Genomic DNA, 15,898 nt, shown 5'->3' with positions numbered 1-15,898 from the left:
AATGACAGATCTGTAACACTAATTTCTATGTGAATTTGGTTGGGTCGCCCAAAAAGTGACATATTGCAGCTTTAGGGGATTTTATGTGCTCTATCACAAGACATCTAGTGGCCGTTTTGGGTACTTCAGATTATCACAGGTGTCTGTAATTATCTCTTGACCTCTGTGTGGCCTTATCACGTGAACTATATAAAATAATTAAACAATAAAATATAGAATGGCAAAGCTGGAAATCATTATCCTAAATATAAACCATCAACTTAGTGAATACCATTTGGTGTATAATATGAAGGCTTCCGCATTAAATATCCTTGTTTTTTTAACACACTTAGATTTTTTTTACTACTATGTCAGTATGTATTTGTTGGCAGTGTTTTGGTGGCAGTTGTGAAAAAAAGTCAATAGCTGGACGAGTTGCAGAGGTAATTTAAAACAGTGCTGTTGTTGATTTAGATGCTTTTTTCATTAAATAGGCAAAAAAAATATTGAACCATATTGTCTATCTACTAGAAACTCATGGACAATATGGACACAGATATTTAAAAAGAAAATCAATACTAAATCATTTATTAAAAAGTTATTCCATGCATATCTCCTGGGTCAACAGTCAACACACTGCAAAGAATTTAGTGTGCCCGTGGCCATATACTGAGGAATTCACCAGAAAGCCAACTGCCTTAAATACAATATGAGCTTCTCATGGTAACCCACATGGAGAATAAAAATCCTTAGCAGTTTGCATGCTCAGCGGCAATTTACAACCTGACTCAGTGAAGCAAAGCCGAGGGGCTTAAAATAAAAGCTGGGGGGAAAAAGGCTGCTGTGCTGCGTTCTCCTCTCTCCCCACATGTACTGTGTTATCAGAGCCAGGTGCTGGTTGGTTAACTGAGTAAGCCAGTCAGGTGCACCGCTCCAATGGAATATGTTTTCCAAAAATAGCTGATCTTCTCCGGAACTCAGAACTCTGGAAGTGATTAAAACCCCTCTTAAAAATGTCTGGACCCCTGCAGAGAGCGCGCTTGGAAGTGGATTGTTCCCATTTCAGACTCCTTTCCTTCCTTATCATGGAAACTAGACTCCTACACTGATCCCAGTGACCTTCAGGGGAAAGACCTGCTGATTTCCTAAAGGAGGAGAGGAATAAGGGAATAGAGGAGGAGGGGAATAGGGTTCAAGGAAGGTGATGTTTTGTAGTTCGTACTGAAACCAGAGAGAACCTAGTCATTTCCAAAGAGCACAAACGGTCTCATCAATTATACTGTTTCTACTCAAGTGTTTCATAATGGAGAGTGTGTAGCAGATGAATGACTTACCAGTATGCTAAGATGTTCGGAGACTGAGCATCAGTACTGAACTGATAGGTCACAGGAGGCCGCAACAGACTTATCTGTTCAATACTAGAGATTGTGATTCAGTAACAAGGTACATCAATGCACTAACCTGTCAACTCTTCCCATGATTCCACCTGGCTTAGCTTTGTGAAGGAGAAAATTACTTGTCATGATATGACTCATCTCTCTCCCAGGCACATGTTTTATATGGGCTGCCTTTAGCTGCTTGTTGGACAAACTCAAAAAAAAGTTTGCCCTCTCTCTCTGTGTGTGTGTGTGTGTGGTAATTGGTAATGAGGTGGGCTGGCAGGCAGAGTAGCTGACACACTGCTGATAGATAGTGACTGTTCCCATAGTTCCCCCAACCTGTCATCCAATCACATTGCTGCAGTGTCAGGAAGTTGAGGGTCGCTGACCTCTTGGGACTCTGATTTAAGGAGGGGGTGGCAGGGAATTAAATGACTTCCTAGTGCTTCTAGTAAACCAGGAGTCTATCTTGTCACACTCAACCTGACTGGAAAGATCAGTTAAACAAGGCTCTTACTTTTTCTCTGTGGATACATACACGTGGATAAGGTTTCACTTAATTTGAACCTAAGGTAAGGCTACTGTTCATGTTTTAATTAGCATGTCATTTTGGCTATATTCACCGCCTGGCATAGTGAACTGCCTTCACCTCCTGGCGTAGTGAACTGTCTTCACCTCCTGGCGTAGTGAACTGTCTTCACCGCCTGGCGTAGTGAACTGTCTTCACCGCCTGGCGTAGTGAACTGTCTTCACCTCCTGGCGTAGTGAACTGTCTTCAAGGCCTTGCGTAGTGGACTGTCTTCACCGCCTGGCGTAGTGAACTTTCTTCACCGCCTGGCGTAGTGAACTGTCTTCACCTCCTGGCGTAGTGAACTGTCTTCACCGCCTGGCGTAGTGAACTGCCTTCACCGCCTGGCGTAGTGAACTGCCTTCACCTCCTGGCGTAGTGAACTGTCTTCACCTCCTGGCGTAGTGAACTGTCTTCACCGCCTGGCGTAGTGAACTTTCTTCACCGCCTGGCGTAGTGAACTGTCTTCACCTCCTGGCGTAGTGAACTGTCTTCAAGGCCTTGCGTAGTGGACTGTCTTCACCGCAGCCTGGCGTAGTGAACTGTCTTCACCGCCTGGCGTAGTGAACTGTCTTCAAGGCCTTGCGTAGTGAACTGTCTTCACCGCCTGGCGTAGTGAACTGTCTTCACCGCCTGGCGTAGTGAACTGTCTTCACCGCCTGGCGTAGTGAACTGTTTTCACCGCCTGGCGTAGTGAACTGTCTTCACCTCCTGGCGTAGTGAACTGTCTTCAAGGCCTTGCGTAGTGGACTGTCTTCACCGCAGCCTGGCTTAGTGAACTGTCTTCACCTCCTGGCGTAGTGAACTGTCTTCAAGGCCTTGCGTAGTGAACTGTCTTCACCTCAGCCTGGCGTAGTGAACTGTCTTCACCTCAGCCTGGCGTAGTGAACTGTCTTCACCTCAGCCTGGTGTAGTGAACTGTATTCACCTCCTGGCGTAGTGAACTGTCTTCAAGGCCTGGCGTAGTGAACTGTCTTCACCTCCTGGCGTAGTGAACTGTCTTTACCGCCTTGCGTAGTGAACTGTCTTTACCGCCTTGCGTAGTGAACTGTCTTCACCTCAGCCTGGCGTAGTGAACTGTCTTCACCTCAGCCTGGCGTAGTGAACTGTCTTCACCTCAGCCTGGCGTAGTGAACTGTCTTCAAGGCCTGGCGTAGTGAACTGTCTTCAAGGCCTGGCGTAGTGAACTGTCTTCACCTCCTGGCGTAGTGAACTGTCTTTACCGCCTTGCGTAGTGAACTGTCTTCAATGCCTGGCGTAGTGAACTGTCTTCACCTCAGCCTGGCGTAGTGAACTGTCTTCACCTCAGCCTGGCGTAGGGAACTGTCTTCAATGCCTGGCGTAGTGAACTGTCTTCACCTCAGCCTGGCGTAGTGAACTGTCTTCACCTCAGCCTGGCGTAGTGAACTGTCTTCAAGGCCTGGCGTAGTGAACTGTCTTCAAGGCCTGGCGTAGTGAACTGTCTTCACCTCAGCCTGGCGTAGTGAACTGTCTTCACCTCAGCCTGGCGTAGGGAACTGTCTTCAAGGCCTGGCGTAGTGAACTGTCTTCACCGCCTGGCGTAGTGAACTGTCTTCACCTCAGCCTGGCGTAGTGAACTGTCTTCACCTCAGCCTGGCGTAGTGAACTGTCTTCAAGGCCTGGCGTAGTGAACTGTCTTCAAGGCCTGGCGTAGTGAACTGTCTTCACCTCAGCCTGGCGTAGTGAACTGTCTTCACCGCAGCCTGGCGTAGTGAACTGTCTTCACCTCAGCCTGGCGTAGGGAACTGTCTTCAAGGCCTGGCGTAGTGAACTGTCTTCACCTCAGCCTGGCGTAGTGAACTGTCTTCACCTCAGCCTGGCGTAGTGAACTGTCTTCAAGGCCTGGCGTAGTGAACTGTCTTCACCTCCTGGCGTAGTGAACTGTCTTCACCTCCTGGCGTAGTGAACTGTCTTCACCGCCTGGCATAGTGAACTGTCTTTACCGCCTTGCGTAGTGAACTGTCTTCACCGCCTGGCGTAGTGAACTGTCTTCAATGCCTGGCGTAGTGAACTGTCTTCAATGCCTGGCGTAGTGAACTGTCTTCACCTCCTGGCGTAGTGAACTGTCTTCACCTCCTGGCGTAGTGAACTGTCTTCACCTCCTGGTGTAAGTGAACTGTCTTCACCTCCTGGTGTAAGTGAACTGTCTTCACCTCCTGGTGTAGTGAACTGTCTTCACCGCCTGGCATAGGGTGTAGTGAACTGTCTTCACCACCTGGCGTAGGGCGTAGTGAACTGTCTTCACCTCCTGGCGTAGGGCGGAGTGAACTGTCTTTACCGCCTGGCATAGGGTGTAGTGAACTGTCTTCACCACCTGGCGTAGGGCGTAGTGAACTGTCTTCACCTCCTGGCGTAGGGCGGAGTGAACTGTCTTTACCTCCTGGCATAGTGAACTGTCTTTTTAAGGAAGGATTACACTTACTACTTCTCTAATCAGTCTGTGTGCTTAGTTGGGCAATCAATGCTACTTTAATTAGATAATCGTTACAAAATTGGCTGTAAAATATAAAAAAAATCGTAAGACTTGTCAATGCAGTTGAATCTGTGTCTCTATGCCAGGGGTTCTTAAACTTTTTCATCCTGGGACCCAAAATAGAAATTCTGTGTTTTCCTGGGACCCAAGCTTAGGAAAATATGCAACTATACGTAAATATCGGAACATGTCATTGCCTTTATCTCTCTATTAAAAAAAAGCAATATAGACAAAAACAAATAACAATGAAAAACCCATAAATATATTTTCATGATTATTTTTCTCCATTAAAAACACTCTTATATACCTGTCTAGGTTGAAACTGTTGATGTTAAAATAAAATAATTTCATTCTGTACTGGAATAAACAGATTGATCCCATCACACAGGTGAATAACTGAACACACACAGGCTTTTTGATTGTGCAACCCTAAGTAACAGTACAGATTTTTTTAATGATCTGGCCTACTGTACATCTTACGGAACTGTTGCTGTTGAAATACATATTTTTATATTCTGAACTGGAATAAAGTGATTGATCACATCACACAAATGTAGACCAGAAAACACACATGATGAACAACCCAGAAATGTGTTGAGTGTTTGTCTCAAAAAGCATCTTGCTTCAATCAGTTTATTCCAGTTCAGAATAAATATTAATACTTGTAACAGCAACAGTTCCAACCTAGACTTGTTTTCAACGATCATTTCTACAGTAAGATGTACAGTAGACCGGATCATTTCTACAGTAAGATGTACAGTAGACCGGATCATTTCTACAGTAAGATGTACAGTAGACCGGATCATTTCTACAGTAAGATGTACAGTAGGCCGGATCATTTTTTAATCTTCATCTGTACTGTTTCTTATGGTTGCATTAACAGTAGCTAGTTGGCTAGCTTTGGCTAACGTTAGCTGTGTAACGTTACAAGGCTAGGGGATTGTTTGAAAGAGAAATTCAAATCTACTACGATGAGATATAGTGCTCCCTTATTTCTGTTTATCATCACCTGTTATAAAATGACAACAATGCCTTGCGAGTTGACTTACTTTTCCACTTTCGAAGCCCTGTTTCCTGAAGCATTCTGCCCTGTCCTGAAATATCTCCCTGGGTTTACCGTCATGTTGTGCCTGGATGTTTGGTCAGGACGTGTCGTTTTATTAATTTGTTCGTTTTGAGAGACTCATTACTAAGCACTTTCCCACACAACACACATTGTGGGCACACCTCGTTATTTCTCAAAGTTTGTATGAAAGAGACAAAAAGTCATCACTGTATTTGCGTCTCGTGACGATTGAGCTCAGTCAGAATTGATGGCTATCATGGGTCCATTTCATGACCGCGGTGAGTGATGGCGAGTGGGAATAACCAGTCAGTGGCTTGAACGACAGCGCTGCAGCGGATGGGTCGCGCAGTGATCTTCAACAAAACTGCAGAAATGAAATATTTATACATTTACGTCGCGACGAACCATTGACAGGTGGGTCGCAACGCATACTTTAATTAAGAAACTCTGCTCTATGCTAACCTGAAAGAAACTGTCTGTGTTGTAGAATGGTTATAAAATGGTAATAGTTTTTTGGGTGACTTGGGTCTATTTGTTATTGAGGTGTCGGCCCAGACACAGGAAGTGATTGAATCAACACCAGCCTCTATTGCACCACCAGGAAGGAGGAGGAAATGGGTGTCGTCTGAAAACTCAATGATTATCGCCTCTGGGGAAAATAGTGCTTTGTTTTATCTTGTTTTTCATTGGCATCGTTACTTGACAAATAATACATGACGGACTGTCAGCATTTTCGAACTCTAAAGGCATTGCAATATAGTTCCATAATGTTATAGTTATTAAGTAATCATTTCAGAGTGATGACTCAACCGTTTGTGATTTGAAAATGCCAAAAGGTGTGTTTTCTCAACTCCTTTGAGAGTGAATTTCTAGTCTGGGACTGAGGACAGTTGGAGATGAGAGAGAGGTTAAAGATGGTGACTTGAGACAATGTAGAATCAATTCCTTTGGTTGATTTAATCAACTTATTGGATATTTGAATCATGTGCCTTGGGGTTCATCCTGCGACCAACTCCCTGCAGACACTTCTGTCTCTAAAAGACTTGTCTCTTTGATCTAAGATGACAAATTGGAGGCATTTCAACATAATGTTATCAGAATCCCAATAATGTTCTGCTAGACTTCCTCTTATGTTCAAATGCCTCCAATTTGTCATTTTAATGTTAGCAGAATCCCAATAATCTGCTGCTAGTATTTAACGTGACACAAGGCTCGTGTTCAGCTGAAACTGCTTTGTGTTTTGGCCTCTCCACTCTTCTGATTTGCCTGCCTTTGCTACTTACGACTACCATTACATTAATGATAATTGATTACAAATGGGATAATAATAATGTGATATTAACAACATATAACAATATGTTCAGCTAAGATTCAGCCTGTTTGCTCTGTTCATCAAAGGTCCCAAAAGAGCAGCTGTCGATCGCTCTTGGCTCCTCTCATAAGTGGCCCCAGAGGTCCCTATGAGGGCCTGTAGGCTACTCTCCATTGCCTGCTCAAATATCAGCTATACAGGGAGGGAATCGTCTTTTTATCCCCTCTACGGACTCTGCTGATCCCAGTGAGCCAGTGTGCTCCCTGAGACGTTTTTCCGGATCTCTCTGATTACCCCGCACAACTCACCTGTAACCCAGGTTACCTGACCAGAGGTCAAGGTTCAGAGGCTGGAGGGCCCGAGACCTGATAAAGAACAGAGCCATTCAATAGCTCTCTGGAGTCCTACCCTTCAGCTCAGATGCTTGACTCCTCACCATTGACTTATTCAATACCGTGGTAATCCACCTTCTCAATGTCCCAGAGAGGGTCAACTGTTCTTTATTTATGTTTGTCTCGATATGAACTACTCCTTCTAGTCACCCCTTACTCTCTTCGTCTCTATTCCACCCCTCCTGGTTCTAGATCACATCCAATGCTTCACAAATATGACTAACTAGAATCCCTGACTATAGAGCCATCCTGATTCTGTGTCTGTGTTGAAGGTTACTGCTAGAGGGACTGTGAAGATGTCATTGACCACCACTCTCTATCTCCTGGCAATGGTGGCAATGTGTGACCAGGTTAAATCTCATCGCATCAACTTCTACAATGTCAAACCTCCTGTGGAAGGTGCGTTTCTGCTTACTGGTTGAAATGATGTAATTTCTTCAACAATGACGTCAACTACCTTAAGTGACATTTATATCCATCAAAATAGAAGTTTGAACAGGAGGAATTTGAGTGAAAACATCTCTTTACAGCCACTCCGTTCCCTAAGAGCTTCAAGTGCTTCACCTGTGAGAGAGCTGTGGACAACTACACCTGCAACCGCTGGGCTGAGGACAAGTGGTGTCCACCGAGTGAGTTCCCTCTGTTGTTACACAATGATACTGTCAGATATTATGCATGTCTTTATTGTTTCTCATTGGCATTACTGATGGGGATAAACCAGTACTTAAAATGACCATTGTTGTCATTGCTGTTACAATATTATAATAGCTTATGATTATGCAGTTATAGCCAATGCACGACAAAACCAGCTAACCAGTTGAGTAATGTATATTTATTGGTCATCCTTTTCTCAGATAGCCAGTTCTGTATGACAGTGCACCATTTCACCAGTCACGGCAAGACCAAGTTTGTGACCAAGAAGTGTGCTGCTCGTGAGGAGTGTCATACGTCTGGCTGTAGACACCACAGGGACACGGGTCACACTGTAAGTCCATACACCTAAACCCCTCCACATGTAACCGGTGTGAGATGGCTAGCTAGTTAGCGGTGGTGCACGCTAATAGCGTTTAAAAAAAATAAAAAAATAAAAAACCTTTATTTAACTAGGCAAGTCAGTTAAGAACAAATTCTTATTTTCAATGACGGCCTAGGAACAGTGGGTTAACTGCCTGTTCAGGGGCAGAATGACAGATTTGTACCTTGTCAGCTCGGGGGTTTGAACTTGCAACCTTCCGGTTACTAGTCCAAGGCTCTAACCACTAGGCTACCCTGCGTTTCAATCGGTGATGTCACTCGCTCTGAGACCTTGAAGTAGTAGTTCCCCTTGCTCTGCAAGGGCCCCGGCTTTTGTGGAGCGCTGGGTAACGATGCTTTGTGGGAGGTTAGTTGTTGATGTGTGCAGAGGGTTCCTGGTTCAAGCCCAGGTAGGGGTGAGGAGAGGAACGGAAGCTATACTATTACACACACACACACACAGTAATTCACCTAAGCCCCTCCACACACACAGTAAAGCCCCTCCACACACACAGTAAATCACCTAAACCCCTCCTTACACACACAGTAAATCACCTAAACCCCTCCACACACAGTAAATCACCTAAACCCCTCCACACACAGTAAATCACCTAAACCCCTCCACACACACAGTAAATCACCTAAACCCCTCCACACACACAGTAAATCACCTAAACCCCTCCACACACACAGTAAATCACCTAAACCCCTCCACACACACAGGAAATCACCTAAACCCCTCCACACACACAGTAAAGCCCCTCCACACACACAGGAAATCACCTAAACCCCTCCACACACACAGTAAATCACCTAAACCCCTCCACACACACAGGAAATCACCTAAACCCCTCCACACACACAGTAAATCACCTAAACCCCTCCACACACACAGTAAATCACCTAAACCCCTCCACACACACAGTAAATCACCTAAACCCCTCCACACACACAGTAAATCACCTAAACCCCTCCACACACACAGTAAATCACCTAAACCCCTCCACACACACAGTAAATCACCTAAACCCCTCCACACACACAGGAAATCACCTAAACCCCTCCACACACACAGGAAATCACCTAAACCCCTCCACACACACAGGAAATCACCTAAACCCCTCCACACACACAGGAAATCACCTAAACCCCTCCACACACACAGGAAATCACCTAAACCCCTCCACACACACAGTAAATCACTAACCCTTATCTATTCAGTCTCATTTGTAGAATCATCTAAAAAGTATTTGCCATTATTGCTGCCCTTGTGTTTTGAATTTGTTGTCACACACTCCTCCACTCTCTCTCTTCTCTCCTCTCCTTGTTCTCCTCCTGTAGGAGTGTGTGTCATGCTGTGAGGGTATGATCTGCAATGTGGAGGTCCCTACCAACCACACCAATGCTGTGATTGCCATGAGGCAGCAGGCCTACAGCTCAGCCCCATCCCAGACTCCTGTTAGGACGACGTGGAGCTGCTGCTGGCTGACGTTACTGCCCACTCTGGGCCTGGGGCTGACCAGGCTGGTCCTACTGTGAAACTACTGTCCCTCAGACCAGGTCCCTATAGAGGGGACCAGACTGGACCAGACCAACATGTCCCTCAGACCAGGTCCCTATAGAGGGGACCAGACTGGACTAGACCAACATGTCCCTCAGACCAGGTCTCTATAGAGGGGACCAGACTGGGCCAGACCAACATGTCCCTCAGACCAGGTCCCTATAGAGGGGACCAGACTGGGCCAGACCAACATGTCCCTCAGACCAGGTCCCTATAGAGGGGACCAGACTGGACCAGACCAACATGTCCCTCTGACCAGGTCCCTATAGAGGGGACCAGACTGGACTAGACCAACATGTCCCTCAGACCAGGTCTCTATAGAGGGGACCAGACTGGGCCAGACCAACATGTCCCTCAGACCAGGTCCCTATAGAGGGGACCAGACTGGACCAGACCAACATGTCCCTCTGACCAGGTCCCTATAGAGGGGACCAGACTGGACCAGACCAACATGTCCCTCTGACCAGGTCCCTATAGATGGGGACCAGACTGGACCAGACCAACATGTCCCTCAGACCAGGTCTCTATAGAGGGGACCAGACTGGACCAGACCAACATGTCCCTCAGACCAGGTCCCTATAGAGGGGACCAGACTGGACCAGACCAACATGTCCCTCAGACTAGGTCCCTATAGAGGGGACCAGACTGGACCAGACCAACATGTCCCTCAGACCAGGTCCCTATAGAGGGGACCAGACTGGACCAGACCAACATGTCCCTCAGACCTGGTCTCTATAGAGGGGACCAGACTGGACCAGACTGGACCAGACCAACATGTCCCTCAGACCAGGTCCCTATAGAGGGGATCAGACTGGACCAGACCAACATGTCCCTCAGACCAGGTCCCTATAGAGGGGACCAGACTGGACCAGACCAACATGTCCCTCAGACCAGGTCTCTATAGAGGGGACCAGACTGGACCAGACCAACATGTCCCTCTGACCAGGTCCCTATAGAGGGGACCAGACTGGACCAGACCAACATGTCCCTCAGACCAGGTCCCTATAGAGGGGACCAGACTGGACCAGACCAACATGCCCCTCAGACCAGGTCCCTATAGAGGGGACCAGACTGGACCAGACCAACATGTCCCTCTGACCAGGTCCCTATAGAGGGGACCAGACTGGACCAGACCAACATGTCCCTCAGACCAGGTCTCTATAGAGGGGACCAGACTGGACCAGACCAACATGTCCCTCAGACCTGGTCTCTATAGAGGGGACCAGACTGGACCAGACCAACATGTCCCTCAGACCAGGTCCCTATAGAGGGGACCAGACTGGACCAGACCAACATGTCCCTCAGACCAGGTCTCTATAGAGGGGACCAGACTGGACCAGACCAACATGTCCCTCAGACCTGGTCCCTATAGAGGGGACCAGACTGGACCAGACCAACATGTCCCTCTGACCAGGTCCCTATAGAGGGGACCAGACTGGACCAGACCAACATGTCCCTCAGACCAGGTCCCTATAGAGGGGACCAGACTGGACCAGACCAACATGTCCCTCAGACCAGGTCCCTATAGAGGGGACCAGACTGGACTAGACCAACATGTCCCTCAGACCAGGTCTCTATAGAGGGGACCAGACTGGGCCAGACCAACATGTCCCTCAGACCAGGTCCCTATAGAGGGGACCAGACTGGGCCAGACCAACATGTCCCTCAGACCAGGTCCCTATAGACTGGACCAGACCAACATGTTCCCCAGACCAGGTCCCTATAGAGGGGACCAGACTGGACCAGACCAACATGTCCCTCTGACCAGGTCCCTATAGAGGGGACCAGACTGGACCAGACCAACATGTCCCTCTGACCAGGTCCCTATAGATGGGGACCAGACTGGACCAGACCAACATGTCCCTCAGACCAGGTCTCTATAGAGGGGACCAGACTGGACCAGACCAACATGTCCCTCAGACCAGGTCCCTATAGAGGGGACCAGACTGGACCAGACCAACATGTCCCTCAGACTAGGTCCCTTTAGAGGGGACCAGACTGGACCAGACCAACATGTCCCTCAGACCAGGTCCCTATAGAGGGGACCAGACTGGACCAGACCAACATGTCCCTCAGACCTGGTCTCTATAGAGGGGACCAGACTGGACCAGACTGGACCAGACCAACATGTCCCTCAGACCAGGTCCCTATAGAGGGGACCAGACTGGACCAGACCAACATGTCCCTCAGACCAGGTCCCTATAGAGGGGACCAGACTGGACCAGACCAACATGTCCCTCAGACCAGGTCTCTATAGAGGGGACCAGACTGGACCAGACCAACATGTCCCTCTGACCAGGTCCCTATAGAGGGGACCAGACTGGACCAGACCAACATGTCCCTCAGACCAGGTCCCTATAGAGGGGACCAGACTGGACCAGACCAACATGCCCCTCAGACCAGGTCCCTATAGAGGGGACCAGACTGGACCAGACCAACATGTCCCTCTGACCAGGTCCCTATAGAGGGGACCAGACTGGACCAGACCAACATGTCCCTCAGACCAGGTCCCTATAGAGGGGACCAGACTGGACCAGACCAACATGTCCCTCAGACCAGGTCTCTATAGAGGGGACCAGACTGGACCAGACCAACATGTCCCTCAGACCTGGTCCCTATAGAGGGGACCAGACTGGACCAGACCAACATGTCCCTCTGACCAGGTCCCTATAGAGGGGACCAGACTGGACCAGACCAACATGTCCCTCAGACCAGGTCCCTATAGAGGGGACCAGACTGGACCAGACCAACATGTCCCTCAGACCAGGTCCCTATAGAGGGGACCAGACTGGACTCGACCAACATGTCCCTCAGACCAGGTCTCTATAGAGGGGACCAGACTGGGCCAGACCAACATGTCCCTCAGACCAGGTCCCTATAGAGGGGACCAGACTGGGCCAGACCAACATGTCCCTCAGACCAGGTCCCTATAGAGGGGACCAGACTGGGCCAGACCAACATGTCCCTCAGACCAGGTCCCTATAGAGGGGACCAGACTGGACCAGACCAACATGTCCCTCTGACCAGGTCCCTATAGAGGGGACCAGACTGGACTAGACCAACATGTCCCTCAGACCAGGTCTCTATAGAGGGGACCAGACTGGGCCAGACCAACATGTCCCTCAGACCAGGTCCCTATAGAGGGGACCAGACTGGGCCAGACCAACATGTCCCTCAGACCAGGTCCCTATAGATGGGGACCAGACTGGACCAGACCAACATGTCCCTCAGACCAGGTCCCTATAGAGGGGACCAGACTGGACCAGACCAACATGTCCCTCTGACCAGGTCCCTATAGAGGGGACTAGACTGGACCAGACTGGACCAGACCAACATGTCCCTCAGACCAGGTCCCTATAGAGGGGACCAGACTGGACCAGACCAACATGTCCCTCTGACCAGGTCCCTATAGAGGGGACCAGACTAGACCAGACCAACATGTCCCTCTGACCAGGTCCCTATAGAGGGGACCAGACTGGACCAGACCAACATGTCCCTCTGACCAGGTCCCTATAGAGGGGACTAGACTGGACCAGACCAACATGTCCCTCTGACCAGGTCCCTATAGAGGGGACTAGACTGGACCAGACTGGACCAGACCAACATGTCCCTCAGACCAGGTCCCTATAGAGGGGACCAGACTGGACCAGACCAACATGTCCCTCTGACCAGGTCCCTATAGAGGGGACCAGACTGGACCAGACCAACATGTCCCTAAGACCAGGTCCCTATAGAGGGGACCAGACTGGACCAGACCAACATGTCCCTCTGACCAGGTCCCTATAGAGGGGACTAGACTGGACCAGACCAACATGTCCCTCAGACCAGGTCCCTATAGAGGGGACCAGACTGGACCAGACCAACATGTCCCTCTGACCAGGTCCCTATAGAGGGGACCAGACTGGACCAGACCAACATGTCCCTCTGACCAGGTCCCTATAGAGGGGACCAGACTGGACCAGACCAACATGTCCCTCTGACCAGGTCCCTATAGAGGGGACCAGACTGGACCAGACCAACATGTCCCTCTGACCAGGTCCCTATAGAGGGGACCAGACTGGACCAGACCAACATGTCCCTCTGACCAGGTCCCTATAGAGGGGACCAGACTGGACCAGACTGGACCAGACCAACATGTCCCTCTGACCAGGTCCCTATAGAGGGGACCAGACTGGACCAGACCAACATGTCCCTCTGACCAGGTCCCTATAGAGCGGACCAGACTGGACCAGACCAACATGTCCCTCAGACCAGGTCCCTATAGAGGGGACCAGACTGGACCAGACCAACATGTCCCTCTGACCAGGTCCCTATAGAGGGGACCAGACTGGACCAGACCAACATGTCCCTCTGACCAGGTCCCTATAGAGGGGACCAGACTGGACTAGACCAACATGTCCCTCAGACCAGGTCTCTATAGAGGGGACCAGACTGGACCAGACCAACATGTCCCTCTGACCAGGTCCCTATAGAGGGGACCAGACTGGACCAGACCAACATGTCCCTCTGACCAGGTCCCTATAGAGGGGACCAGACTGGGCCAGACCAGCATGTTCCTCTGAACATGGAGGATGTGTGTTTTTACAAGTCTGAGGGTAATCTGTGATAAAGATGTCACATGGATCGATCAATCACAAAGGACTACAGCAGTGTCATAATGACTGATGCTTGGTTTACCAATGACCACTGATGGTGGTCCTGGCAATGCTAATCAGGTGTTCAATGTTTGGGATTCCACATGGACCAGGAAGAAGAAATGAACTGACTGAACACAGGCAGGAACAGCATGCCCCATTCCCTTTGGATTAGGGAGAATTTGGGGAAACGATCAATGAAAGACATGGAATCTGGAGCTTAGCTCTGTCAAAGTCAATTTATGAATACTTGATCCACAGTATGTCACAAATAAGATACATTTTGCACATGAATGTTATGAAATATTGTTGCTTGTATTTTTGTATAACATAACTTTATATAACATAACTAAAATAAAATGGAAAGAATGTGATTTAGTAAAAATGTAAAATTCTGTATATGTTGTTTTACACAATAACTAACATACCTTAATGAAATTACACTGTAACATTTACCAGATTAGATCATCTTTAAATCTAGAGACTACATTTACCAGAGGTATTATCTCTTTACATCTAGAGACTCCATTTGCCAGATGTATTATCTCTTTAAATCTAGAGACTACATTTACCAGAGGTATTATCTCTTTAAATCTAGAGACTCCATTTGCCAGATGTATTATCTCTTTAAATCTAGAGACTACATTTACCAGAGGTATTATCTCTTTAAATCTAGAGACTCCATTTGCCAGATGTATTATCTCTTTAAATCTAGAGACTACATTTACCAGAGGTATTATCTCTTTAAATCTAGAGACTCCATTTGCCAGATGTATTATTTCTTTAAATCTAGAGACTACATTTACCAGAGGTATTATCTCTTTAAATCTAGAGACTACATTTACCAGAGGTATTATCTCTTTAAATCTAGAGACTACATTTATCAGTAACATTGCAGAAGACCCATGTCTTTGATCATATGGTGCGCATCATAACCCTTATATGGATCCTAGCATGTGAGACTGACACGCAACACCAGGCTTTGTACTGGCCCTGTTTCTGCGTCATGTTCTGAAGAGGTTTTATCACATCTGATCTTAGAACTGGAAATCTGACAAACAAGCACTAAGATGGAATGTGACATTTAATTATACATAAAAACATGCAATATCTGGTCAGTTCTATGCAAAAATGATCATTGCCATAAAGTTGTGAGAGATAAGGGATATTATGACTTCCTCTGTCAGCAACATAAAGGTTGACCTAAGGAATGAACCTTATCATGTTTTATTGATATCTATTTGAATATGTCAAAAAACCACGGAATGTTGCATTATTTATGACCAAGTAATAACTTTTCCTATGAACTGCTATAAAATATTGGTTGTTCCTTGTTTTCTCAGAGCTTGATGACCGTGACTGCCTGGATACATTGAAATGGCAAAAGCTAAAAAGATCATTTTCAAACGAACCTTATTAGTTTTGTGAGGAATCGTAAAAGGGCAGTTCGTATTTGCGCAATCTCCACCTTATGCACCTAGCACATTTGGTTCCTTGGA

At 47.6% G+C, this 15,898-nt stretch overlaps 1 protein-coding gene across 50 annotated transcripts in view; it reads left to right on the top strand.

The window, feature by feature from the left end:
- Positions 1–13,298, top strand: part of LOC118375952 (ly6/PLAUR domain-containing protein 6B-like) — a 43,751-nt gene extending 30,453 nt beyond the window's left edge. For 2 of the 50 annotated variants that reach the window (XR_008140034.1, XR_008140037.1), the window contains 6 exons: positions 7,463–7,589; positions 7,721–7,819; positions 8,045–8,175; positions 9,546–10,076; positions 10,660–10,919; positions 11,024–11,169. Coding sequence is in view for 2 of the 50 variants with exons in the window: in XM_052522935.1 (XP_052378895.1) it covers positions 7,487–7,589; positions 7,721–7,819; positions 8,045–8,175; positions 9,546–9,743 (531 nt within the window). In the remaining 48 variants the exon portion in view is untranslated. Of the gene's footprint in view, positions 1–7,462; positions 7,590–7,720; positions 7,820–8,044; positions 8,176–9,545; positions 10,285–10,607; positions 10,972–11,023; positions 11,440–11,481; positions 11,740–11,794; positions 11,844–11,908; positions 12,533–12,584 lie in introns of those variants that run through there. The other 48 variants (XR_008140067.1, XR_008140077.1, XR_008140047.1 and 45 more) reach the window with 48 other exon arrangements.
- The last annotated feature ends 2,600 nt before the right edge of the window (positions 13,299–15,898 follow it).

This window comes from Oncorhynchus keta, chromosome 7, assembly GCF_023373465.1.
Source record: "Oncorhynchus keta strain PuntledgeMale-10-30-2019 chromosome 7, Oket_V2, whole genome shotgun sequence".
NCBI classification, from domain to species: domain Eukaryota; kingdom Metazoa; phylum Chordata; class Actinopteri; order Salmoniformes; family Salmonidae; genus Oncorhynchus; species Oncorhynchus keta.
Note: the sequence above shows the minus strand (reverse complement) of the source record. Positions and strands in the feature narration are given on the sequence as shown.